The sequence below is a fragment of the Aythya fuligula genome, chromosome 20, assembly GCF_009819795.1.
Source record: "Aythya fuligula isolate bAytFul2 chromosome 20, bAytFul2.pri, whole genome shotgun sequence".
Taxonomy (NCBI): Eukaryota; Metazoa; Chordata; class Aves; order Anseriformes; family Anatidae; genus Aythya; species Aythya fuligula.
In genome coordinates, this window is record NC_045578.1 from 531,975 (window position 1) to 554,874 (window position 22,900).

Here is a 22,900-nt window from a genome sequence, read left to right on the forward strand (position 1 = left end):
GCTGCCATGGGGGAGGCTTGCAGCTTTGGGTGGAAGACGGAGTCTCCCCACCCGTCGTGAACCAGGGCCCCCTTCCCTGGGGTGGTGGGGACAGCATGGAGCCAGTGCTCGTGAACCTAAATAGCAGAGATGGAAAAGCATCGGGCCATGAACCACCAGTGCAGTCAATGGTGCCTCAATTAGCACAGCACAGCTCCTCCTGCTGTGCAGTGCTGGGATCTGATGTGCAGCTCCCTCAAAATGCCTGTGTCCACAGTGGGGTGATGTAAAAAACAAACGTGTAGAGATATTATAGTAATGTTGTTATTTTTATGATACCTTTCATTTGGTTCACGTTTAGGCTTTCACATGGCTTTCATAAAAAATATTTATTTTTAAAAAAATTAGACTTTCCTTTAAATAATATGGTTCAATACTACTGGAAGACATGATACTCTGTTGCATTCCAAAATGTATTAAAAGCCTGCTCCACAACAGAACACAAAAAGCATTGACTCTAAAGACCTGAACTACGTGTTACACAAAACATGCAGTAAATGCCACACTGCTTTCAGGATGAATCTCTCCTTTGGCAGTTCACAAACTCTGAAACAGCTGAGGCTATTGTTCTTGTCTCAGTCTGTTTGAGTCCAGACAGACCCGTGACCCACATGAGTCCCCTCCCATGGGGCCACATCCTCCCCTGTCTCCAAACCAGCTCAGTGCCCTCTGGTATGCCACCTCCTCTTCTGCCAGACATGGTGGCCCTGAAGAGGGCCTGGAATACTTCCTCCATGCGCCCGGTGCTGCTTGTGGGCCCTGGGGGCTGCCTCCAACTTGCTGCATGCTGACAACTGCCTTTGCCTTGCTGGCGTGGGCTTGGCTCACACCTCTGTGCCCATGGGTGTGGATTAACGGGAGCACAGCGTTCCTCGCACGCTCAGCGAGGGCTCTTCTGAGCTGTCACGCGTGAGTGGCTGTAAGATCAAGAAAGACGTGAGCAATCCAGGACTCCCTGCGGGTTCCCAGAACGGTGGTGAGGGGTTAGCTGAGGTACCCGGGGTAGGTGTCAGCTGTGGGTGGCTCCAACACGACCCAGGCTGATAAGGACATCAGTGCTTGGTGTGGTTTGCAACGGGCTCAAACCGTGTGTGGGCTGGGTGGTGCTCGTGGCTGACCTTGTGCGGTGTGTCCTTTGACAAGACACCCCACAGGTGTGGGACTGCTCCCACTGCCACAGGACCAGGTGGAGCTGTGTCCACAGGGGACTGTTGGGGGTCAAGCCAATTGTGTGATGCCCCCGTTGTGGGTCTCCATGCCCCTAGACAGGAGCTCCTGTCCCCTGTTCCTGCTGGTCCCTGGAGTGAGGGCAGCTGTGGGTGCCCAGCTTTGTGCCAACCTCAGTTCTTGGGTGCAGCTACCAGGCTCCGGCATGCAGGTATGGGGCTGGCTGCTACTCAGTGGCCAAAGTGTCCTCATGTCCTTGAGGGTGACGAAACACTGGCACAGGATGCCCGGAGAGGGACATCCTGTGACCTCTGGAGGTGGGGGGGGGGGGGGGGGGGGGATGGGTGTTGCCACTTTAGAAGAGGAAATAAATTTGTTACCACAATTATTATTTCAGCTATGGTCATCGCAAAAAGTGTAATAGAAACAAAACCAGAAATTTCTTACAAAAATATTTATTTCTAAACATTTGACTTAAATATTGCATAAAAAATCCAATTTATTACATAAATAAAATATAATCTATATAAAGACCTATAAGCAAGATTCTTAATTTAAAAATATATAAATATATTAAATAATTTTCTTGTTATTTCACCTGCTCCCTTTCCTTATAAAAATTAAATGCATAAATAAAATAAAGCACACTGAAGTCAGGTTCTGGGACATTTTCAGTTTCTCAGCTAGTTCTAAATGACACGGAACATTTCTGATGGAGTCCATGGCTTGCTTGTCCTGGCACAGTGCATCCTGTTCCAAAGCTTCAGTTCAGTTCCAGCTCAGTCACGTACTTCTTGACCCAGTCATGTTCAGGGTTGGCACAGACTTCACGTCCCTTCCTTGTGATGAACCTGTGGGGAGCAGCGAGATGAGTTTTCCATGTGAGAGCTCCATGTGGGGGAGACCCCACCATCCCTGTTCCACACCCAGCCTCTCCTGAGGGTCAGTAGGGTTTGGGCAGCACCACCTGGTGCTGACCATGTTGGCAGCCACCAGCCTGCAAAACCCTGGAGCAGGACCAGTGTAAGCCCCAAGTACACTGAGCCCATGGAGCATCCCCATGCATCTCTTGGCTCCACATCCTTCCTGTCCCCCCTGATAATGAGTCTTTCTCATTGCAGGTCCAAAATGTGGAGGAATCCTCATCCCAAAGGGAGAACCCCCAGTCCTGGAGGAGAACACTTACACGACACCTGGCTGGGAGCACAGGCTGTTGGTCTCATAGTAGTCGGTCACAAAGCTACGGGGCAGCTCCCGTTGGACGTAGGTGAAACAGCAGGAGGTTGGTGGGTCAGAGCCAACTGTGAAGGAAAGACAGGTGTGAGCAGTTGCAAGTGACAGGCGAACAGGGGCAGGGAGCTGGGACTGGAGTCCCCATGGGTCTGGGAGGACGTGGAGGGGGAATACAAAAAGCAAGGTCTTTTTCCTTCTTCCTTAAATTCTTTCTCATTTGGGTTCACCCTGAGCTGTTGCTGACACCACACACGTGTTGTGCTTTGCGCTGTGCCTGCCCACGGCTGAATAGCACCCATTGAGCACCCGCTAGAAGGAGATCTGACATGAGGGGGTGGAAGGGCTGGCAGAAAGGACCCTGTCCCCATTTAGAGAGATTCATAGAGTCCAGACTTACTTGGTGCAGCAGAGGTCTGGTAGCAGAAGGCGGCGATGAGAACAGCCAGGGCAACCACAGAGACCTTCATGTCAACGCAGAAGTTGTGGCCGGAGCTGAAGCAGGCAAGTGAGCTTGAAAGCTTCTTTTCTCTTTGGTGCTGAGACATTCAGATACCCTCCAATTTATAGGGCAAGCAGGTCTGGGCAGTTGCTTGCGTAGGTGTGGTGGAATTTCCCCCAGAGAAGCGGCTCGCAGCACAGTCTCGTGATGGAACGAAGTGGTAGCCCCAGCCCCGGAAACGTGAAGCTGTCCACTTGATTCAGTGCCTCCCCAGTGACACAGGATATGAAACTATCACAATATCTATTTCTGTTTCTTTCATGCATGTCCCTTGGTAAGAAGTTCCCCTGTGGAGGTTCCTGCATTTGTCAACAGGCCTGTATTACCCAACCTGTAACAGCAACTTAGAGGCAAGCATGCATCCTGCCTCTGCACTGCACAAATGGGACGAAGAGTATAGATGGGATGAGGCCATCTTAGAAACAACGGGGAGAGAGATCTCTTCTACCCTGAACTGTTTCCCTCCTACAGCAGCACAAGATAGGGGCTGTCACCTGTGGGCTCCCTCTTCATATTGTCTGAGGGGACTCAGTAGCTGCCCTGCTGCTGTGACAGCACTGCAGGCACCAGCGCAGGTAGTGGTGAGCATAAGGGTGGAAAAAAGAGTTCCAGAAGCTGAAGTGCTTGAGTTTTTTCCTCAGTTTTAAGGGAGCTGAGATGGGGTGTTATCTCCTGGAGGGGCCTGCCTCACTCCGGGTCCTACAAGAAGACCTTAAATGACCAATTTAGGTTAGACACTTACGTTTCTTTGGCTACTGATAGGTGAGGTGAGGCCTATTGTTGATGGGCCTGGAGATGCAGAGATCCAGAAAAGTATGGAGATGTTGACTGTGACCCTGCAGATGAAGCAGGAGGAGCTCCAGGAGCTGGGTGAGGAAGAAGTCACCAGTTCTAAAGACCAGGAACTCTCGAGATGGGGGTGAAGGCACAAGCATAAACTGGGATGTCAGTCAGGAAAAGAGAATTTGGCCTCTTCTCAACAGCAAGGTAGCTGCATTTCAGGGAAATGTCTCCATTTCATTATTTTCATCTACTCAGTGATGTTTCAACAGATGCTTCCTCAAGGTCTGTTGAAAGAATATGACAAAAAGTAGAGCAAGCCAACCAAACAACCCCTGCCGCAGTGCTGGGGTCTGACTCACCATGTTTCTGTAAAAGGCAACTTTTAGGCTGTCGACTTGGATGAGTTCTGTAGATAACCCAGTGTTTTCCAACCCTCACTCCAATGTCGCATGGTGTGCACAGTCCTTCCACCGTCTGCAGTTGGTGGGAAGGGAGGCAGTACAGCCCTGTGAAGGGGGCTTGACCTCCAAGCAGACTGGGGTTTCTGGGAGACAATGTGGTCCAAGGCCTTAGTGGGAGAGGTCCCAGAGGTGACCCACCCTCCAGGTGGTCTCCAGAGCCTGCAGAGAGCCACGGTGGTGGGATGCCTGCCCCTTGCCCTGGCATGGCTGCAGCGCTTTTTCTGCATGGAAGGCAGATGGAGCAAATGTGGCACTTGCCAAATGGAGCATCAGCTCTTCCCTGGCAACACCATGCCAAGCTGGTCCCCTCCCTAGCCTTCTTTTTGCCATCTGGCCAGGGTGGTGAAGCACCTTGCAGGCTCCCCCACCAGCACAGCCCCCCCTGCTTGTTCATGTGCTGAGCCCTCAAAGTTCTGGGAGAGCCTTGGGGCGCCTGGCCAGGAAGGGGGAGGGAAGCTGACATTCAGCCAGAAGCCAGCTGGACCAGAAGTCAGCTCTGAGCCAGCCTCAGCTTTCTTGGCTCTTCTGTCTGGTTGCTTGGGGAATGTAACTTGTAGATACGCAAGAGCGTGGTTTGCCTCTGAGCTATTCCCTGTGATTGTACCTTCAGGCATTCATAGGTCATGTCTTGAGATTTGCCACCTACAGCCATCTGGTCCTGTCCTGCTCCCAAGACAGATGACGTGGGTAGGGCAGGCAGGCAAAATGCCATTTATGGTGCAGAGATGTTCTGATAAAAGCAGGTTTCATTAGAATAGAAGAATTATTTGTAAGTACGCATCGGTTATTTGAATGCTTTCAGTGAGATATTTTTTCAGTTTCAGGTAGCTGAAATTCTCCATGCATTTGTACCTCTGTTGGCAAGCAGATACAAAAATGTTTTGAATTTTCAGGGACAATTTTTAAATTAAAACAAACAAACAAACAAGAAAACCACCCAACAACAAACAAAGAAAGAAAACACCTTTTCAGTTTAGTTGGGTCAGTTTAGGATCAGATTAGCCTAGATAATGTGTGTTACAGGGGCCAGGCAAGTGCTGGAACTTTTCCACTACCGAAAGCCAATAAAATAACCTCAAAATCGGAGTGTTTGCTTCCTATGAGTCTGTTTTTTCCCTAGAAATCTGACAAAAGCCCTGACTCTGCCAGCTCTTCCCAGGCTGGGTGGAAGTGGGAGGCTGTAGTCAATGCCCTGAGATGTGGTAATGTGTCTAAAACGGTGTGCTTACCCATACCCCTGCAGCCCTATCATGATGAAATGAGAAAGTAACTTCTTCTCACCTTTCTGTTTTGGAAAGAGGGTAGCTGTGGGGCTGGGTGTCTGGGATGAAGGACGTTTGTCTGGGAGGTGCTCTGGAATGGGCAGATGGCCATGGAAGAGTGGCCAAAGTAGGCTGGAGCTCCTTAAGGGAAATTAGGTTCATGCAAAAGATGCTGTGCAGGAAAATAAACATTTTCCCACTCTGGCTCCAGCTGGTTTCAGGGCCTGTGACACAGCACATGGTCTGCCCTTCTCCCCCCCCCACGGGCAGGCAATGTTTCGAGTCAGAAGGAAGGCTGGTTGAAGCAGTCTGTCTGATGTTGCACTGATTTGCCTGGAAGGTTATGTTAGAGCTTGTCTGCAGGCCAACGGAAATCCCAGAAGAAAATGCTAAATAAAGCAAATGCCCCAAATAAGTTTGGTCAGAGGCAGAAATAGAGAAATTCTAGATCTGCCTTATGAAAGGGGAACACTGCAAAAAATGGTGAGACTGGATGATGTAACTTGCTATTTATAGCAGTTTTAAATGCTGAGCTGGCAGGATCCACTTGGAAAAGGAAGTGTTAAAAATGGCCTAAGTTCAGTAACTGCCTCCAGCACAATCTGCAGCAGTCTTTGTCTTGCCCTGCTCAGAGCATGGCTGCTGAAAACGTCCCTGAAGGAACCAGAAATTCTTTTCCTCCCTACTCTTGACATTTCTGGAGAAACAATGGAACTTTCAAGATGATGTTATGTCCTGGAACTGGCTCCAGGGGGAACCTGTGCGTGTGGGAGTGACTGGGAACCAGTGCCTCAGCTGCACTGGGGTGAGGGCAGTGCAGCCATCCAGGCCACACAGCATGGGCGAGTGTGGCTGCATTGCACAAGAGAGCGGCTTCGTGTTTCCTTGAAACCGTGTCATGCAAGGAATCCTGGACAGTGACGGCCATTGAGAAGCAGGGTACAGCAAGCTGTTAGTGTTGATAAGAGATGGTATCTCATCAAAGGCTGAACCTTCTTCCAGCAAGGATATTTTCTGAGAAAATGCTTTGGAGAAAAATATTGCTTTCCTATGTGTGCCTCACATTTTTCCTGGCCTTTGTTTTGAAATAAAACAAACAAAAGAGGATTAAATGTAGGGTATTTCAAACCAAATAAAAGTATAATAATAAAAAAAAAAAAACACACACAACAACACAACTCTCCTTGCTCCAGCCCCCTCCCCATCCATGTCATGAAAGCCAATGAAAGAAACAGGGAAAAGTGAGTTTCAGTGATTTTGGAGCCCTAGGGCAGTGTTTGCAGCTGTCAGGGTACTCCTGGCTGGAGTGGTGGGGGCTCGCCCCCACCCCCACCCCTCAGCATCCCCTCGGTGGCCCTCAAACCCCACGAATGCATGGAAATGACAACGTGTCTCTGCCTGGTCTGTGTCCTTTGTCCAGAAGGATGGGCCATATCAGTCAGATCTTTGGTGAGTGCCCCAGGAAAAGCAAAGAAGACCAGGCTGAAAATTCAGAGCTCTGCTAGGGTGAAAAATAAAGCCAATTTGTAAGTGAACCCACTAGGCTTTGTGTGTATGACATCATCAAGCAGAGAGGAGATGAAAGCCATATATTGATCATCTTCTCTGTAAGCTGTGCTGATGCCCAGCTCTCCAGGAAGCTGGGGAGGGTTTTGGGAGCTCTGAGGATGGCTGAGCACCATGACCTGGCTCAGGAGCCTTTCGATTGTGCCCTGCCTCCTGAGGACCCCATGCTCACAAGCACCACCTTGACCACCCTCCTAGCAGCATGTGGCAGGGGTATGTCTGGCACTGGCCCCCCAGAGCTGGGGGCAGCAAAACCCTGTGGGAGGTGTGAGCCCCTGCTCTCACAGCAAGGGGCGAGGCCACACACAGAGTCCAACAGTGATGCTCGGATGTTTATTAGCCTCAACATTTATTTTGGTTTGGGCTCTCTGCAAGGCTGCAAACCACTTCCCATGCGTGGAGACTGCTTGCAGGTTGGGGTACTCTGCAGCACCTCTCTGAAGCACAGTTCCCATGTGAGCCTCTTGCGCCCCTGGATGGGTTTGCGCCCTTCAAAAGAGCCATGAGCACTGTCTGGTGCTGGCAGACACAGGGCAGGGGTTGGTGTTGGGGAACGCTGCATGCAGCTTTGCAGCCTCCCCCTGTGGTCTCCTGGGCCAGGGACAGTTTGGGAACAGGTGCTGAGGGGTCTCCTTTAGCCCCAGCTGTGCACAGAGTCCCGGACACTGCCCTCTGCCCAGGGCGAGACCCCCAGCACCCCCCAAACACAGCACCCTGCACGCTGGAGCTCACAGCCACTTGTAGGCTTATGGACAACAGGAGTGAACATCGAGCAGTGGCTTAGCTGTGGACAGGCTAATATCCCTTTGTGTGCTGCATCTGACTGTGCTGCAGAGCTGGGTTGGGGATGTTGCAGTGCCTGCAGGTGAGCTGTGCTTTGGTGCAGCAGATGTGGCTTTCTCCAGTCCGGGAGACCTCAGCATCACCTCAAGCGAAGCACTCAGGGTCCCTTCCCCTTGGGGCACATGCTTTGCGCCTGGTACCTCTTGGCAAGGGCAGGATCTGGGGGGACTGGAGGGAGTCCCAGGGCCCCTGGGACCGCTATCCCAGTGGAAGAAGTCTTGGCAGCCACTATAGCATCCTTCTCTATAATCTTCTTTTTTGAATAATTTTAGCTTTCTTTTGCTACTCAAACAAACCTCATGCCCAAGGCTGGGTGAGGCCAAAGCTATAAAAGGCAGCTCCATGCCAGGAATAATAAGGGAAGCAAGCTTGAGAGAGATTGAATTATAACTACTTAAACTGCAGGAGCTTTCTGACAGCAGAGGGCTCTAGGATTTAACAGACAGACAGAAAACAGTGCAGAGAAACAGAAAGCTGGAAACAGATGCAGGCCTCAGAGGCCAACAGGGTCATCTTGCTCCAGGAACAGCCAGGCAGGAGCGTGTGGCTGTGGTTGCAGCTGGAAGCTCAAAGGTGGAGACCTGCAGCAGGGGTCAGTGCCACGCAGGCGTGGCTGGAGAGGTGCCCACCCTGGCAGAAGGCATCACGGCTCTCAAAGGGCATTTTTGTAAGTGCTTATCAGTCTGGGCCAATGACACAAGCAAACAACTGTGGCTGCAGCAGCTCCTTCCAGACCCTCCTCTTCCGCCCAGCCTTGTCAAATTCAGTAGCAGTGAACAACAGCTCCTTTCATTCCACTGAGCATCTCAGAGCTTCTGGATGGAGGGCAGAGCTTCCTGATGTGGAACGTTTCCATCACACCTCCTCACTGCCCCGGGTGCTATGGGCGCTGAGCAAGACGGCACAGTGCGAGCCTCTAGCTCTTGGGCTCGTTCACTGCAGGTGGGGGACGCTGGGGAGAAGAAAGTGCAAAGTTCCCATGAGCAAAGCTCTTTCTGGCTGGTGTTAGCCACAAAACTGCCTTTCTGTAGCCGCAGTCTCTCTGTCATGGAAATGCAGCAAGAATTGCAGAACCAGCAGCGAGTATTTGTCATTTCCCAGTGTACATGCTACCCTATGAGCTGCAAGAAGAGGGGAACAGATAGCTCCCACTGTTGGTTTCTGCACACTTTATTTCCGTGGCAAAAAGCCAGGATTTAGTTTTACTCCACAGCAATTCATCTGAAAGCTGGAGCCACTTCTTGTTCTGCCATGCACCTCTGTCCAGAGCTTCTCTGCTAAGCCATGGAAAGCAGAGCCCCGCCTGTCCTGCCAGGCCTTGCTCTGAATCTAGCAAAACTCCACTTTCCTGATGCCTGTGTCAAATCCTACAGAGGCTTTGGAACCAACAAAAGTGGTTGTGAGCTTCTGTGATGATGCATCTGCCCAGCTGCAAGGTGAGCTGCAGCCCGCTGCATCTGACAGCACCAGTATCCTGAATCGCACTGCAGGGGAAGAGCAAGCAGGAAGCAGGAGTGTGACAGGGATCCTCCCTGGAGGGGTCAGGGTGTGGTGGAGCAGACCATCACCTGTGCCAGGAGCCGTCAGCCTTCTCTCTAAGCATCTCATACCTGTTCCTGATGGAGAACAGAGTTAAATCAGTGACTCCACTGCTCCCGTTTGCAGCTCCAGGAGAGACAAGCAGGGGTTTGCACTCCTGGGGATGAAGATCCAGGCCCAGGGGCCCACACACAGCCCCAAGTCTCCTCTTTGCCGTGGAGGAGGCTCCCACCCATGCACCCCCAGGCTGGGGCAGGAGGTCAGATATTACAGGCTCGTCCGTTCCCCTACAGAGCTGCAGCTGTGCCCAGCTGCCCCGTGCTGCACTGTGGCACTGCCCTGTTACAGCTCCAGTGCTGGGCACCTGCGGGGCTGGAGAGTGTCTCCCATGCCAGGCAGGTTTTCTGCTACCTGTTTCTCACCTTTTCAGCCAGAACAATCCATCTTGGAGCCAGAGGAGCAGTTCAGACTGGAAAACATCTCAGGTTGGCAAAACTCCTCTTCCATAATCCTCCTGGCAGAGCAGGGATGTTATTTATGTTGACTTTAACAAGGCTTTCAACTGGCTCCCACAGAATCCTCATAGACAAACCGATGAGGGCGATGATATTGGGCATTAATGTGGGCTGACAGCTGGCTGAATATCCGGGCTCACAAGATTGTGATCCATGGCACAAAGTCCAGCTAGCGTCACCACTGGGACACTCCAGGTGTCAGTACTGGGGCCGGTCCTGTTTAATATCTTAATTACCTGGATAGTGGGACAGAGTGCACCCTCTGCAAGCCTGCAGACAGCACAAACTGCAAGAGCTGGCTAAGATGCCAGTGGGTTGTGCTCTCAGCCAGAAGGACCTGGAGAGGCTGGAGAGATGAGAGGACAAGAACCTCATCAAGTTCAGCAAATGGACACGCAAACCCCTTCCCCCGGGGAAGAATAGCCCCGTGCACCAGGGCATGCTCAGAGCTGATTGGCTTGAAAGCAGCCTGGGAGGGAAGGACTTAGGGGTCCTGATGGGCACCGAACTGGACGTGAGCCAGCAGTGTGTCCTTGTGGCAAAGAAAGCCAGCAGCATCCTGGGCTGCCTGAGTGCTGCCAGCAAGGAGATTCTTCCCCCCTACTGATGAGACACCGCTGGAGTCCTGCGTCCAGCTCTGGGCTCCCCAGCGAAAGAGAGGTACGGTCATACTGGAGAGTCCGGTGAAGGCCACAGAGATGATTTAGCGGCTGGGGCACCTGTCATGGGAAGAGAGGCTGTGAGACCTGGGACTCGCAGGGGGGCCTTATCCATGCGTGGATGGGAAAAGAAGCAGCTGAAATCAGACTCTTCTCAGTGTCTATGACAGGACAAGAAGCAATGCACACACCAAAACACAAGGAATTCTATTTAAAACTCAGGTAAAACTTTATTACTGAACACTGCAACAGGTTGTCCAGAGAGTCTGGGGTGTTCCTCTCCTTGGAGGTCTTCAAAGACCAGCTGAACACGGACAGCCCATGCAGGGCTTCCAGCTGACCCTGCTGCGAGCAGGGGCTGGGCCGGGTGACCTCCAGGGGTGCCTCCAGCCCCAGCTCCTGGCTGGTCCCTGCTAAACCCGGCATGGTGGAACTGGTAGGGGTTGAGCGATTCAGACAGCACAGAGTCTGCAGTGCAGCCACCCCTCAGCTCCTTGCACTGCAGTTTAGCAAACACCCGGCATAAAAACAGCACGAGCGTGCCTTTTTTTTTTTTTTTCCAGACTTGCATAATCTTAAGTAAATGTTTTTTTTTTTTTTTTTTTTTTTGTACAGACTCACAGGGAAAATCCCTCCTGTAATTTGGATGAATAGATACCTTCTTTGTGGCCAAGCTACTTGGCACGCTTCAGTTTCCTTTTGATTTGATAAAAACGAAAATGAATGCTGAGTCAAAGCTCAACATTCTTGGCTCCAATGTGAACTATATCCCATTCCTTCTGCCTTATTATTTTTTGGCTATTTCACTTTCGTGACATCCTCTATCATAATTCTGGAATTTCCACTTGGGCTTCTCTGCTGCCTCCAGGACTCCCTATTAAAAGGGAACTGAATCCAGCTGATGCAGTCTGTGTTGCATCTGCCAGAGCTCCTGGTCCTGCTCCGACTGTCCTTGTCTGACGGGAAGATGAAGGTCTCTTCAGTTGTTCTCGCTCTTCTCCTCATTGCAGCCTCTTGCTCCCAAATGTCCTCTGCCCCAGGTGAGTCCTGCTTTCTTATTTGTGAAGGAAGAATGGAGCTGAGCCTTCATTATTATTTCTCCACTGAGATCCCCTGGTAGATAGCTGGGAATTTTTCAGCCACTCTCCACTCTGCACTGCAATCAATTACAATTTCCCTGAACTGGAAAATCATCCCTCCGTCCATCCGTCCGCCCCTCCATCTAACTAGCCATCTGTCCAGCCATCCTGGACCTGGGATACTTATTCCTGGTTATAGTTTAGGGTTCCCAATCACTGCCCAAAAACTGAGTGGGAATCTCTCCTATACTTGCCTTCCCTAGCAATGGTCGTTGACATTGGACCAGACAATCTCCCATGTCCCTTTCAGCCTTAATTATTCCCTGGTTCCTCACTCCCTCCTACCTGCCTAGCTTCCTGCACTTCTGGGCTGGCTGCTCCTGGTGCACAGCTCAGCACATGCTCATGCTGTCTCTCCCTGTCTCTTCCAGTTGGACCTGACCACCCAACCTGCTGCTTCTCTTACACATCCCACAAGCTCCCAAAGAAGCTCATCCTGCATTACTACGTCACCAGCACCAGCTGCTCCCTGCCAGCCCTCGTGTAGGTATCAAGGCTGACGCCTGGGTGCAGCGCAGGCACAGCCATTTTGGCACGTGCGTGCTCATGTGCAGGGACCTGCGGGGGATGCTCCTGCAGGGACTGCCAACAAATCTTTTGTGGGCACTCCCAGGGATATTCCTGTAGTGTGAAAAAGCAGATGGGAATGGGGGAAAATCACTGTCAGCCATGGCACAAGCTTGGGACACAAGGGAGAACCTCCTGCAATACCCCAAACCTGGGATCTTGGTCTGAGCAGAGACCTCACGTGTCTCATCCCTGTTCCACAGGTTCATCACAAAGAAAGGGCGCGAAGTCTGTGCCAATCCAAGTGACACCTGGGTGCAAAGATACCTGCAGAACATGAAGCGGAACTGAGCAAAGCCAGATAGGAAGCACAGCTGCTGTCATGAGTCTTGTCATCCAGAGCCCCTGTGACAGAGCAGGGCTTTGGGATGGCAGGAGCTGCACGATACCACACCGTCTGCATGCAGCTCCCAGGGACTGTGGGAAGGGCACCATGAGACACCCCATGTTGGGGTGTTGCTGCTTGCACTCAGCTTGCACAGACCAGTCTGAAACGTCATCAGTCAGCCTGACACCTCTGCCTGTGGCCCAGAAAGGCCCATGGGACTGCGCCTCTATTGTTCTTTTATTATTTTAATTTATTTAAGAAATGATCATATGAGATAGATGGTATTTTCATCGGTGGATCATAATGCTATTTATAGGAGGGTGGCAGGGAGGGTATTTACAGGAGGGCAGCTCAGAGTCTCAACATAGGACAACGAGTGGCCCTGGCTTACTTGTGTGAAATTATGATTCTGGAGAATAAAGAATTTGGATAAAACATGGATTTGGATAAAGCGTTTTTATTTTTCGCCCCTTTATTTCCCTTTCATCAGCACAGAGACAAGACCTCACCACTGAGCCCATTGACACACTCTGGATGACATGTGATAATGGGAAATGGTTTGAGGTAAAACCATGCTGTTTCCATACGACAGACATATAAATATCCTCTGACTCTGTTCCCCCACCACGTATACCTCTGCCTCCCACATCCTCTACAAAATCAGACACGCCAGTGCACACACATAGCCTCGCACACACAAGAAGGTGCCCCACACACACCTCAGGTGCCTTGGTCCCCAGATGGGCACTGTCTGTGTGACAAGGCAGTGGCTGGGCACACTTCAGAGGGCACGACTGGGGAAGGCTGTCATGGCTTTGGGGTTGTGCGCGAAGCTGACAGGCACAGAGGACACGTGAGCCACCCATGTGCCCACAAGCGTGCACTCCCTGCCCACAAGCGTGCTCTTCTGGAGCTTTGTGCCAGTGAAGGTGACGCAGTTCCCATAATGGAGCCTTCAGGCACCACACCCATATTGTCAGCAGCCCTGCAACATCACTTGTCCCATATTCCTGCTCCTCCAGGACACCACTGCAGCTCTGCCACCAGCCCCAGCATATATCTGGGTCCTTCTGGCTGGCAGCAGAAGACAGCAGGCACCCTGGCTCTCTGAGCATCCCAATGGAGTTGCTCCTCACATTCCCACCAGTAAACAAAAACACAGTTCAGTTGTGCTGCTGGGGTGAAAAAAAACCACCAGCAAACCTGCTTTATCCCAGCTGTTGTTCCCAGGACAAGGCTTTGCAATAGTGCAGGTCCCAATGGAGAAAGTGTAGTGCTGGGCGCAGTTTCCTGTGTCATGCTCAGCACATTGTCTGCTCTGTTCAGTCAGTATTTCTTCTTCCTAATGCAAAAAGTCTCTTATTGTTTCATTTTTTTCCCTGCTGCTTATAGGTCAGACTTGGCTGCCCTGAGACTGGGAAAGCACCTCTCAGCTGTCTTGTGATTTCCCTCTAGTGTTGTGTTTTCCCTGCTGAACCTCAGGCAGGAAGGCTCATGGGGGACCCAAGGGGCAGCATGGGCAGACCCAGCCCTGTCCCTGGCCATGAGCGTTGTTCTGTGTCCCAGGAGATGGCGCTGGTGATGGGGACCATGTGGAGGGGTCTTCTGCAATCCTGTTTCTGCCTGCTGAGCTGGGAGGATGAGCAGCTTCCCCCTCCTTTCTCTCTCTCTCCTCAGCAGGGTTCTAGCAGACAGGAGCAGCTTAAAGCAGGGACCAGGGGGGGTCAGCATGACTGCAAAAATCTTACCCCACCCGACGGCCAACATGCCTTTAGCTTTGTTCCCCAAATCCTCCCCGATCCTCTTTTCTGTGAGGGGACAGAGCACTGATGCAGGGAGCCTGGGGGGGTGGGAGGTTATGCTCCAGACCCGACAGTCGGGAGAGGCAGGAGGAGCTTGGCTCTGCAGATGGATCTTTTCCGGACAGTCCCTGGCTGGAAGCCCAGGCTTCTGTGGGAATTTCCCTCAGACTCTCTGCTTTCGGTTTCCTTGCTGGAGCTCCCGGAGCAGCAGTCGTGCCAGCCCTGCTCACTGACACCCCAGCCCTGGCTTCCAGTGAGCCAGTACGAGTGTGAGATATGGGGGGGGGGGAGGCTCAGAACAATGGGGTGCACCTGGGTGCAGGGGAGCAGCCTGCCCCCAGCCTCTTGTCTGCCGCTAGCTCTAGGCAGGGCAGGGCAGGGCTGCGGGGCGATGCATCAGCTGCCTGCAATGGTCCTCTCCTGAGGCTTGGGACAACACCAGATTTTTCCCAGCTCTTTCTTGCTTGCTACAAGGCTTCTTGTGTGTTTAGTGAGGTGGACAGAAGCTAAGGAGACTGGCATATTGAGGCTGCTGAACGTGCACAGGCTTCTCTTTCCCTGCCTGTGCTCAGTAATGCCCAGAAGGCACCCAGAGTGTCAAAAGACCTTTGTAGTCCCATGGGCAAAGCATCAAACCTTGGGCACTACTGGAGGCTAAACCTGGTATCTTGGTCCTCTCTGGTCATTTGGGGAGCTTGAACCCTATTTAGCTCTTCCCTTACTGCCTGTGAATCTGGGAAAAGCCCTGGGATAGGTGGTGAGCAACCCCACAGGCAGCATTCTCTCCCTATGGCCATTCTTCCTAACCCGATTCTGCAGCTATCCCCTTCATCAGCCCTCAGGGGGTAAAGAGTGTAAGGAGGCACTTCTTGCCTCCTACCTCTCTTAGCTGTCCTCACCATGAGGAGTGGAGTTGTGATTACTTCTGGACAACTTTGCTGAAGTATTAAGGGAGGCATATCCTGTCACAGCCTCCCCCTGCAGCTCTTCTGTGTTAGCTGTTGTTTTGGATCTGACCTCACCACTCAGTGTCTTTGAATTTTGTCTTTCTAAGCTATGTAATGCTGTCTGTGTGGCAGCTCCTGAGTGGCAGCTCCACATCACTCAGGAAACCTTTCTCCTAAACCCATTTTTATAGCACCCATCACTGGTGCTTCCCTATGGAAAGCAAGGACTGGTTGGATCAGTGATGAGCACAGAAATGATCTGTATGTCTGCTTAGCTCTAGTTGGGAAAGTAAGGGTCTCTCTGGTTGCTCTCCTTATTGCTGCCCTCTACTCCCAAGGTGAACCCACTTCTGTCTTTGGGTTGTTTTTGTTCTCCTGGAGGAAGAAGGTTTCATCATTGTGACCTGTAAGGCCTGACAAACAGGCATGGGATGCTCTGAATCTTTGGCCTGGAACATGGCCCAGCAGGAGCGCTTGTTCTCTGCTGGTAGTACATGGTTGATTTTCCTTATTATGCCTGAGGACTCTGGGAGAGCACAAGAAGTTCCTGGGGAGTCCAGTCACAGGCAAGCAATGGCAAGGCCTTTCAGGAAGTCCAGCTGGAGCTTTCCTTGACTGGGGACTGCCCACAGAGCCAGATAGGGCAAGGGGGGCTGAAGCTGTTGGAACTACTGCCCCTTCCCACTACAGACTTCAGCATATCTTCACTGGTGGTGCAGGAAGCCTGTGTCCTGTTTGCCCATCCTTGCCCAGTGGGGAGAAAGTCCCAAGGTCTCTGGGGTGGGAATGGTTAGGGTTAGGTGCTCTCACTCTCCATGTGTGTGGGATGGCAGGGTCAGCATCCCTGATGTGTCTCCTTCTGGTTGTAGGGATTCAGTCCTACACTCCAAATCTCTTTCAGACAGCCCTGTCACAGCTGTGCACTGCTTCGTGCTTGCTTTGCAGAAGCTTTCCAGGAAATGTGAGAAGGAGCCTTCATACACTACCAGCTGGTGCCAGCAGCCAGCCCTGGGCCCATTCAGGAAGCTTTTGACTTGACCCCACAAGTCTTTCTCTATCTTGGGACCAAGAGTTGGGTTTGTTGGGTGTTATCTGGGACTGGCCATCACTCTGCACTGGCAAGGAGAGAGATTTTCCAGCTGCAGGGAGGTGGCTGAGAAAGACCTGCCTGTACTGGTGAAGGGACAAGCCCTGTAGAAGGATGGGATGTTATTCTGGGAAATCTGTCTTGGTTTTATGTGGCAAGGTTTTGGTAGCAGGGGTCTGCAGGGTTGGCCTCTGTGAGAAGAGACCTCATGTCAGAACAGAGCCAGCTCCAGCTGGTTCCAAAAAGGACCCACTGATAGCCAGAGTTGAGCCAAGAAGTGATGTTTGCACCTCTGTGAGAGCAGATTTAAGAAAGGTGGGAAAACAAAACAAAACAAAACAGAAAATTGCTGTGCAACAACAACTGGGAGAGAGATGAGTGAGAACCAGCCCTGCAACCCCCAAGGTGAGTGCAGCAGGAGGCAGGAGGTACTCCAGGTACGCATCACAAGTTCCCCTGCGGCTTGTGGAGAGGCACCTGGTGGAGCAGGCTGTCCCCCTGCAGCCCATGGGTCCCACATGGAGCAGATCTCCATGCTGCAGGCCATGGAGGAGCCTCCCAGTGGAGCAGGTGGATGTAGCCTAGAGGAGGCTGTGGCCCATGGAGACCCCCAGCAGGAGCAGGCCTCAGGCTGGAGCTGCAGCCCGTGGAGAGGAGCCCACGCAGGAGCAGGGGCCTGTGGTGAGCTGCTGCCTGTGGGGGACCCGTGCTGGAGCAGTTTGCTCATGGGGGTTGGACCCCGTGGTACAGAGCCATGTGGGAGCAGTTATTGAGGAACTGCTGCCTGTGGACAGCCCCCGCAGGCTTAGTTCAGGAAGGACGGTGTCCTGTGGGAGGGACCCTGCATGGAGCAGGGGCAGAGAGTGACCATGAAGGAGTGGCAGAGATGAAGCGTCAGGGACTGACTGCAGATCCCATTCCCCATTTCCCTGTGCCACTCAGGAGAGGTCAGAGAAGAGGGTGGGTGGGGAGGAAGGTTTTTTTAAATTTGTTTTTAGTTTCTCACTGTTGTAATCCAGTAGTGATAGGCCATAAATTACATAAATCTTCCTATGCTGAGTTTGTTTTGCCCATGACAATAACTGTTTGTCAATAAATCTCCATGTCCTTATCTCAACCGTGGCACCCTTTCAGTCATATTTTCTCCCCTTTTTCCTTCAAGGAGGGGAAGAGAAATAGAGAGGTTGTGGTGGAATTCAGCTACATAAACCACCACAAAACCATCCCAGCCTGACTGAGGAGGAGCCCCTGGGTGATGTGTGTGGTGTGCAGAGATCTATGTCCACATGATGCCTGCCCCAGCAGACACCAACTACTCTGCAGCAGCCACTCAGGCCTGCAGTCTGTGGTCCTCCTTCCTGCCTGCCAAAGCCTGCAGCAAGTGGAGGCAGATCCAGGAGTCTTTCATGGGACCTTCTCTGGTTTCTCAGCACCTCCCCTTGGCTGGCTGCCTGCACAGTGGTCAGCGGTCACACAAAAGACAGTTCCCAGCCTTGATGTGGCACCACAGTGCAGCTCTGCAGTGGTGCATCCCTTCCTCACCACAAAGGCTTCCTGGTCCTCTCCACATCTTCACCACCAGGAAAAAAATGGTCTGAGCTGCTACACCACTGCTGGGTGAGGGCATTTGTGAAGTTTTTGGGGACACATGAATCAGCATGGCATCTCAGCCCCAGCTTCTTTTCCTCCTCTTGCAAAGTAGTTTCAGTGTCATGAACACCATGGCCCCCTCTTCTCACTCATGGTGTTTGCCAGACAGGGCAAAGGGAGCACAACCTCACATCCTTTAGGACCCCGAAGCCCTGCAGAACCCTGGATGTGCAGGGCCCCAGCCACAAGGCTGCTGTGAGCACCAGACCTGACACCCATGTGGATTTCATTGTCCCCCATCTCCTGCTGACAGGTCTCTGTACATTCCACAGGCTTCTGACAAGGTGGGTTGGAGGCAGCACCCCTGGGGACCCTGCTTTTATGCCTGGGAACACCACTGACCAGACAGGGCTCTTCCCATCCCAGGCCTGGGCGCTCGCATCCCTTCCTCTACTGCAACCTCTCTCTCCCTCCTCTGCTTCTGTCCTCAACCTCCCAGCTCTCTGCCTCTTTCATCTGTGCCTCCTTGATGGTTCCTGTCCCATGGAGTGCCCTGCACCCAACTCCACCCCCTACACTTTTCTTCCCCATCCCTAGGGAGAGCCACTCTGTTCTGCCTGAAGTTGTTTCCTTGTATCCCATCACCAAGGATCTGGAATCCCTCCACAGCTGGGTCCCCCGGGGACAGGACCCTCTCAGCATGTGGACACTACACAGGCAGGAGACCTGCCAGGATTCAAGGACGGGATCATTTTGGGTTGTGATATTTTGACATGGACACATACACAGATGTCTCCGGGCTCCCTGTTGCCTGCTCTCACTGTAAGAACATGCTGCCAGCTCAGCCAGTCAGATGAAAGCACAGCAGGGCTGCAAGGCCTCGTGCTGAGCCGGGCAGCCCCTTCTTCACTGAAACCACCTCCACCATCCTCTGGGCAATGACAGTGTCCACTGTGCACTTTAGCTTGGCGAAGCTTCTGCATCTGTTTCCTGCCCCAGGCTGCAGGGAACACAGCTTCGGTCTGTGGAGAGCCCTGGGAGCAGTGGGTTAGAGCTCTGTGCTCAGATTCTGCCAGAAATTGAGACTTTGAGGCAGCTAATAAAGAACTTCATAGGAAAGTGTGGTCATTAATCAGGGAGACCTGTGGAAAGGTGGTGATGGGCAAGGGGAGGACAGGAGACAACACAAACACCTGCAGACCACTGTAGCACCAGTGGGCTTGGGGTATTTAACAGAAACTGTATCATCTCACACTGGTTTGCTTGCTCCAAACTATGGAAGAAAATTATGGCAATGAGGGGAGGGCTGAGAAATAAGTCCCAGTGAGTGAAGAGGAGCTCATTTCCTTGTAAACAATGGCCTGGGAGGTGAACATGGACATGCACAAACTGCCTGCACAAGGTCAGGTCAGCTTACAAAAGCTCTTTTTTGCTTCAGGCAGCTTTGATGGAAGCAGCCCAGGGCACATAGCGAAGGTCCTCTCCCCCCTGCACAGAGCTTCAGTGGCAGGAGGTCAGACCCAGCAGTTTCGCTTTCCACCCACAAAGACATCAGTAAGCTTTAAATGCAAACCATAGCTTGACAAAGTGTTTTTCTTGTTTTTACTCAGTGTGCTTTTTAAAACCAAATTCAGGTTTTCTTTGCAAACCAGCTGCAGACAGATCTGCAGCAGATAATGGGTGCCTGTGGTAAAACACTAAGAAGATAGGGCCAGAGCAGAGCATCAGATCCTGCGGGACCAGCTCCACCAGCTCCTGGCGTTGGTCACTCGTGATGGGGGCAAGGACTGGCTCACAGCAGAGCAGGGGCTGGGAGGATGCAGCCCTGGGCAGTGCTGGGTGCTGGAGACTAGGGAGGCAATGCAGGAGGGAAGACTTAGGAAAAAGAAGGATGAGGTATTTCCAGGTGGGAAGTCATGGCCAGTCTCCTGCCTCTCCCAAGGTGGTTGTGGTGGAGTCCTCCTAGACAAGTACCTTCCAAGCACCAGCTCTGGGGTAGGCAGGTGCTGGGCTGTGTAGCAGAAAGGTCCCGTCACACTCCAGCACTCCCAGGACCAAGTGCTTTCTGCCTTCCTCTGGGGCTAGGCAAGAGATGACACAGAGTGAAGAGAGCGAGAGAAAATCTTTATTCTTTGGTACCAGCAAGACACAGCATTTTGAGAATAAGGCTGAACAACATGGTTCCACAACCAGCATCCCATAAATATCCAGTGTACCATATCTTCCATTAAGGAAGGATTTCATTCATTGAATCTCATTCACAGCATCTGCTGTACTGCAGGGTTCAGCCAGCTGGCTTGGTAGTCAGACTGCATTTACATGACAGCACTTACACCTAGTTTTGACAGACCACTTCCCACAAATAGCTCCTAAGATAAGATTCCCCTCCCATTCTAGCAGCAGAGGCGCAAGGAGTGGATGGAGTTTAGTCACAGCTCACACAGCAGGCTATGCCAGGCCATGTCTGCAAGGCCAGGAGGTAGGTCCCCAGCATCATAGCTGCCCAGTAGGGGTGGCTAAATTGTAAAAGATAAACAACGCCCTTGCAAGACGAAAGGAAATTCAAGGCCCCTGAGGCGTCTGTTGGCCTCGGTGCTCAGAACAAGCAGGATTTCTTGTCCATGCCATGACTTTGCTGGATGGTCTTGCAGGACTCTCCTGGCAGGTTCCCCTCAGCTCCCAGTGCTCAGTGCAGCTCCAGGAAGTTCACATATTCCTTCACCCACCTGGCATCAGGTTTAGCACAGACCTGCCGAGTCCTCCTGGTGATGAACCTGTCAAGCCAGGCAGAGAGGTGTTATAGTTCTGGAGGTAGAAGGGACATGCCGAAGTGGCAGCCAGGGCCTTGGGTCGCTTTCTGGACACCTACTGACCTGTCCTGTGATCAGTGCTGGCTCCCAAGGGGATCATTTACCCTCCCATAAACCACAAGCTCCAGGGGAGCCAGCTAAACCCATGCATCAAGGAGAGCTCTAGGTCCCCTGGGAGAAGCCCCCATGCTCAGACATTCCTGTCCCTGTCCAGTCTGGAGGTGAGCCTGGAAGCAGTGTATGGGCATCTGGCATTTCTGGGGCAAGCATCTGCTGGCCTCAGACCCCTAGTCTACATCAGGTACAAGTCTCACAAGTGGCACGTTATGTGCCTTGGGCTCATGGCCACAGGGAGGTCCTGCTGGCTATGCAGGAATATCCTTCCCACACCTTGTTCCCAGCACCAGGATGGCCCTATTTGTCAGCTGAGGAGGATGAGTGCTCACATACAGCATGTGGGGCCTGTGGTGGCTGCCCCCTGACTTCATGCATGGTTCCTCACACCACCATGCTCTTAGTCCCAGTGGATGGCAGGAAACTTTGGAGCAGAGCCCAAAGACTGGTGGAGCCTTTCCCAAAGAGCTCAGAGCAGGAGCCAGTACTTACACAACTGCTGGCTGTGGGCATTTGCTGCTGGTGTAGAAATAATCCTTCACATGACTCTGGGGCAGCTTCTGTGAGGTATAGCTGAAGCAGCAGATGGTTGTGTCAGCTCCAACTGGAAGAGATCAGGAAGGACAGCATAAGTCTACCATGAGCAACCATTCCCTTACTCAGCTGTGGAGCCCTCTTCTTATCCAAATTAACCATAAAGTCAGCAAAAAATGACAGTGCTTAATGAAAGTCACTGTTAGAGTGTCTTGCTAAAGGCTCTCTCCCTCACTACCAATGATAAACATCCCCTCGGTCACTCTAGGATCACTCCTAAAGCCTGGTAACAGAAGCAGAGTTGTGAAACCTGAAACCTTTAATCCTTGCGATGTAAAATTCATAATTACCTCCCTAAGTTAAAAGGATGCTGGAAAGGAAAACCAATTCAAAGCATGAAAAGCCATTCACACAGGTTTTTAATCTTTGAAACTTTTTCCATCTCTTCTTCAAAATTATTGCCTTCAGAGCAAAAATCCTGAATGCCAACATCCCACCCCAGGAGAGCAGAGAGTTGTACTCACTTGGACCAGAAAAAGCCTGAGAAAAGAGGCCAGCAACCAGGAGGATGGAGAGGGCTGCACTAAAGATGTTCATTATGGACAGAGGCGAGCTGCAAGGCAGAAGCAGGATCAGATCACGTTTCTCCTTCGTCTGGTGCAAGATGGTTTGGATGCTCCTTGCTTTTTATAGGGGTGGCAGCAGATTTCAAGGCAAGTATTCGGAATTTCCAAAGCGTAACAGAGCTGATGTCACGGCACCTTTGCCTCAGAAATACTGAAAAAAAGAGGAAGCAGCAGGTTTAGGAAATACTAAAATAGCCTTTGTGTAAGGTGGGGTAAGTCTGAACAAACCAGCATCCTCATGAGGGCTATACTGACCAAGACAGGATATGCGATAGCTCTTGAGAAGCAGGTTTGCACTTAGATTCACCGAGATGACAGCAAACCCCAACAAGCTCATCTCAGCAGCCTCCCACAGGGCCAGGAAGATGTCAACCCAATGTCTTTTTTAAGAACCCAAGTCCTGATCACAAAGGTGCTCAGCCCCTTGAATGGCTTGGGACCAGGTCCAGTTGGGGGTCCTATGGTGGGCTGGGACACATGTGAGGGGCAGCGTGGGCAGTGTGCATGCTCCAAGAACCACTGCCTGTGCAGGTAGCAAGGATAGCTGGCACCCTGGGGAGGCTGTAGCCCTGGGCAATCTTTGAGAGACACAAAACCCTCAAAGCTGTGCTCCCAGCATGGAGCTTAGGACCTCCCAGTACACACCAGCATCAGCCAAGAAAGGGGGTGCTTGCCTGGTAAGTCCACCTTGAAGTCCACCTCTACAAACACTGACTTCTCCCAGACATGTGGGGCAAACACAAGCACCAACCTGGGCTTGGGGGAAGGTGGGATGAAGAAGGCAGAGCAG

At 51.9% G+C, this 22,900-nt stretch overlaps 3 protein-coding genes across 3 annotated transcripts; 1 reads left to right on the plus strand and 2 right to left on the minus strand.

Annotated features, from left to right (window-relative positions):
• Positions 1–1,969: 1,969 nt before the first annotated feature.
• LOC116497330 (C-C motif chemokine 4 homolog) lies at positions 1,970–2,955 on the minus strand. The gene is made up of 3 exons (XM_032201027.1): positions 2,837–2,955; positions 2,393–2,507; positions 1,970–2,057 (listed from the first exon to the last, which is right to left on the minus strand). The coding sequence occupies exons 1-3, from the start codon at positions 2,904–2,906 to the stop codon at positions 1,970–1,972; spliced, it is 273 nt and encodes a 90-aa protein (XP_032056918.1). The 5' UTR covers positions 2,907–2,955.
• Positions 2,956–11,533: 8,578 nt separating this feature from the next.
• Positions 11,534–12,563, plus strand: LOC116497355 (C-C motif chemokine 4-like). The gene is made up of 3 exons (XM_032201059.1): positions 11,534–11,606; positions 12,077–12,188; positions 12,476–12,563. Exons 1-3 carry the CDS (start codon positions 11,534–11,536, stop codon positions 12,561–12,563), a joined length of 273 nt encoding a protein of 90 aa, XP_032056950.1.
• Positions 12,564–20,712: 8,149 nt separating this feature from the next.
• LOC116497384 (C-C motif chemokine 5-like) lies at positions 20,713–22,081 on the minus strand. The gene is made up of 3 exons (XM_032201118.1): positions 22,009–22,081; positions 21,443–21,554; positions 20,713–20,800 (listed from the first exon to the last, which is right to left on the minus strand). Exons 1-3 carry the CDS (start codon positions 22,079–22,081, stop codon positions 20,713–20,715), a joined length of 273 nt encoding a protein of 90 aa, XP_032057009.1.
• Between the last annotated feature and the right edge of the window lie 819 nt (positions 22,082–22,900).

What these genes read in the sequence shown, in the direction of transcription:
- LOC116497384 (XM_032201118.1), bottom strand. Translation starts at nt 22,081, where the DNA reads ATGAACATCTTTAGTGCAGCCCTCTCCATCCTCCTGGTTGCTGGCCTC. An exon ending in TCAGGCTTTTTCTGGTCCAA is followed by an intron (nt 21,555 to 22,008) that starts GTGAGTACAACT and finishes GATCTCTTCCAG; the next exon opens with TTGGAGCTGACACAACCATC. An exon ending in TGCCCACAGCCAGCAGTTGT is followed by an intron (nt 20,801 to 21,442) that starts GTAAGTACTGGC and finishes CTGGCTTGACAG; the next exon opens with GTTCATCACCAGGAGGACTC.
- LOC116497330 (XM_032201027.1), bottom strand. Translation starts at nt 2,906, where the DNA reads ATGAAGGTCTCTGTGGTTGCCCTGGCTGTTCTCATCGCCGCCTTCTGC. An exon ending in CCAGACCTCTGCTGCACCAA is followed by an intron (nt 2,508 to 2,836) that starts GTAAGTCTGGAC and finishes TTTCCTTCACAG; the next exon opens with TTGGCTCTGACCCACCAACC. An exon ending in TGCTCCCAGCCAGGTGTCGT is followed by an intron (nt 2,058 to 2,392) that starts GTAAGTGTTCTC and finishes TGCTCCCCACAG; the next exon opens with GTTCATCACAAGGAAGGGAC.
- LOC116497355 (XM_032201059.1), top strand. Translation starts at nt 11,534, where the DNA reads ATGAAGGTCTCTTCAGTTGTTCTCGCTCTTCTCCTCATTGCAGCCTCT. An exon ending in CCAAATGTCCTCTGCCCCAG is followed by an intron (nt 11,607 to 12,076) that starts GTGAGTCCTGCT and finishes TGTCTCTTCCAG; the next exon opens with TTGGACCTGACCACCCAACC. An exon ending in TGCTCCCTGCCAGCCCTCGT is followed by an intron (nt 12,189 to 12,475) that starts GTAGGTATCAAG and finishes CCTGTTCCACAG; the next exon opens with GTTCATCACAAAGAAAGGGC.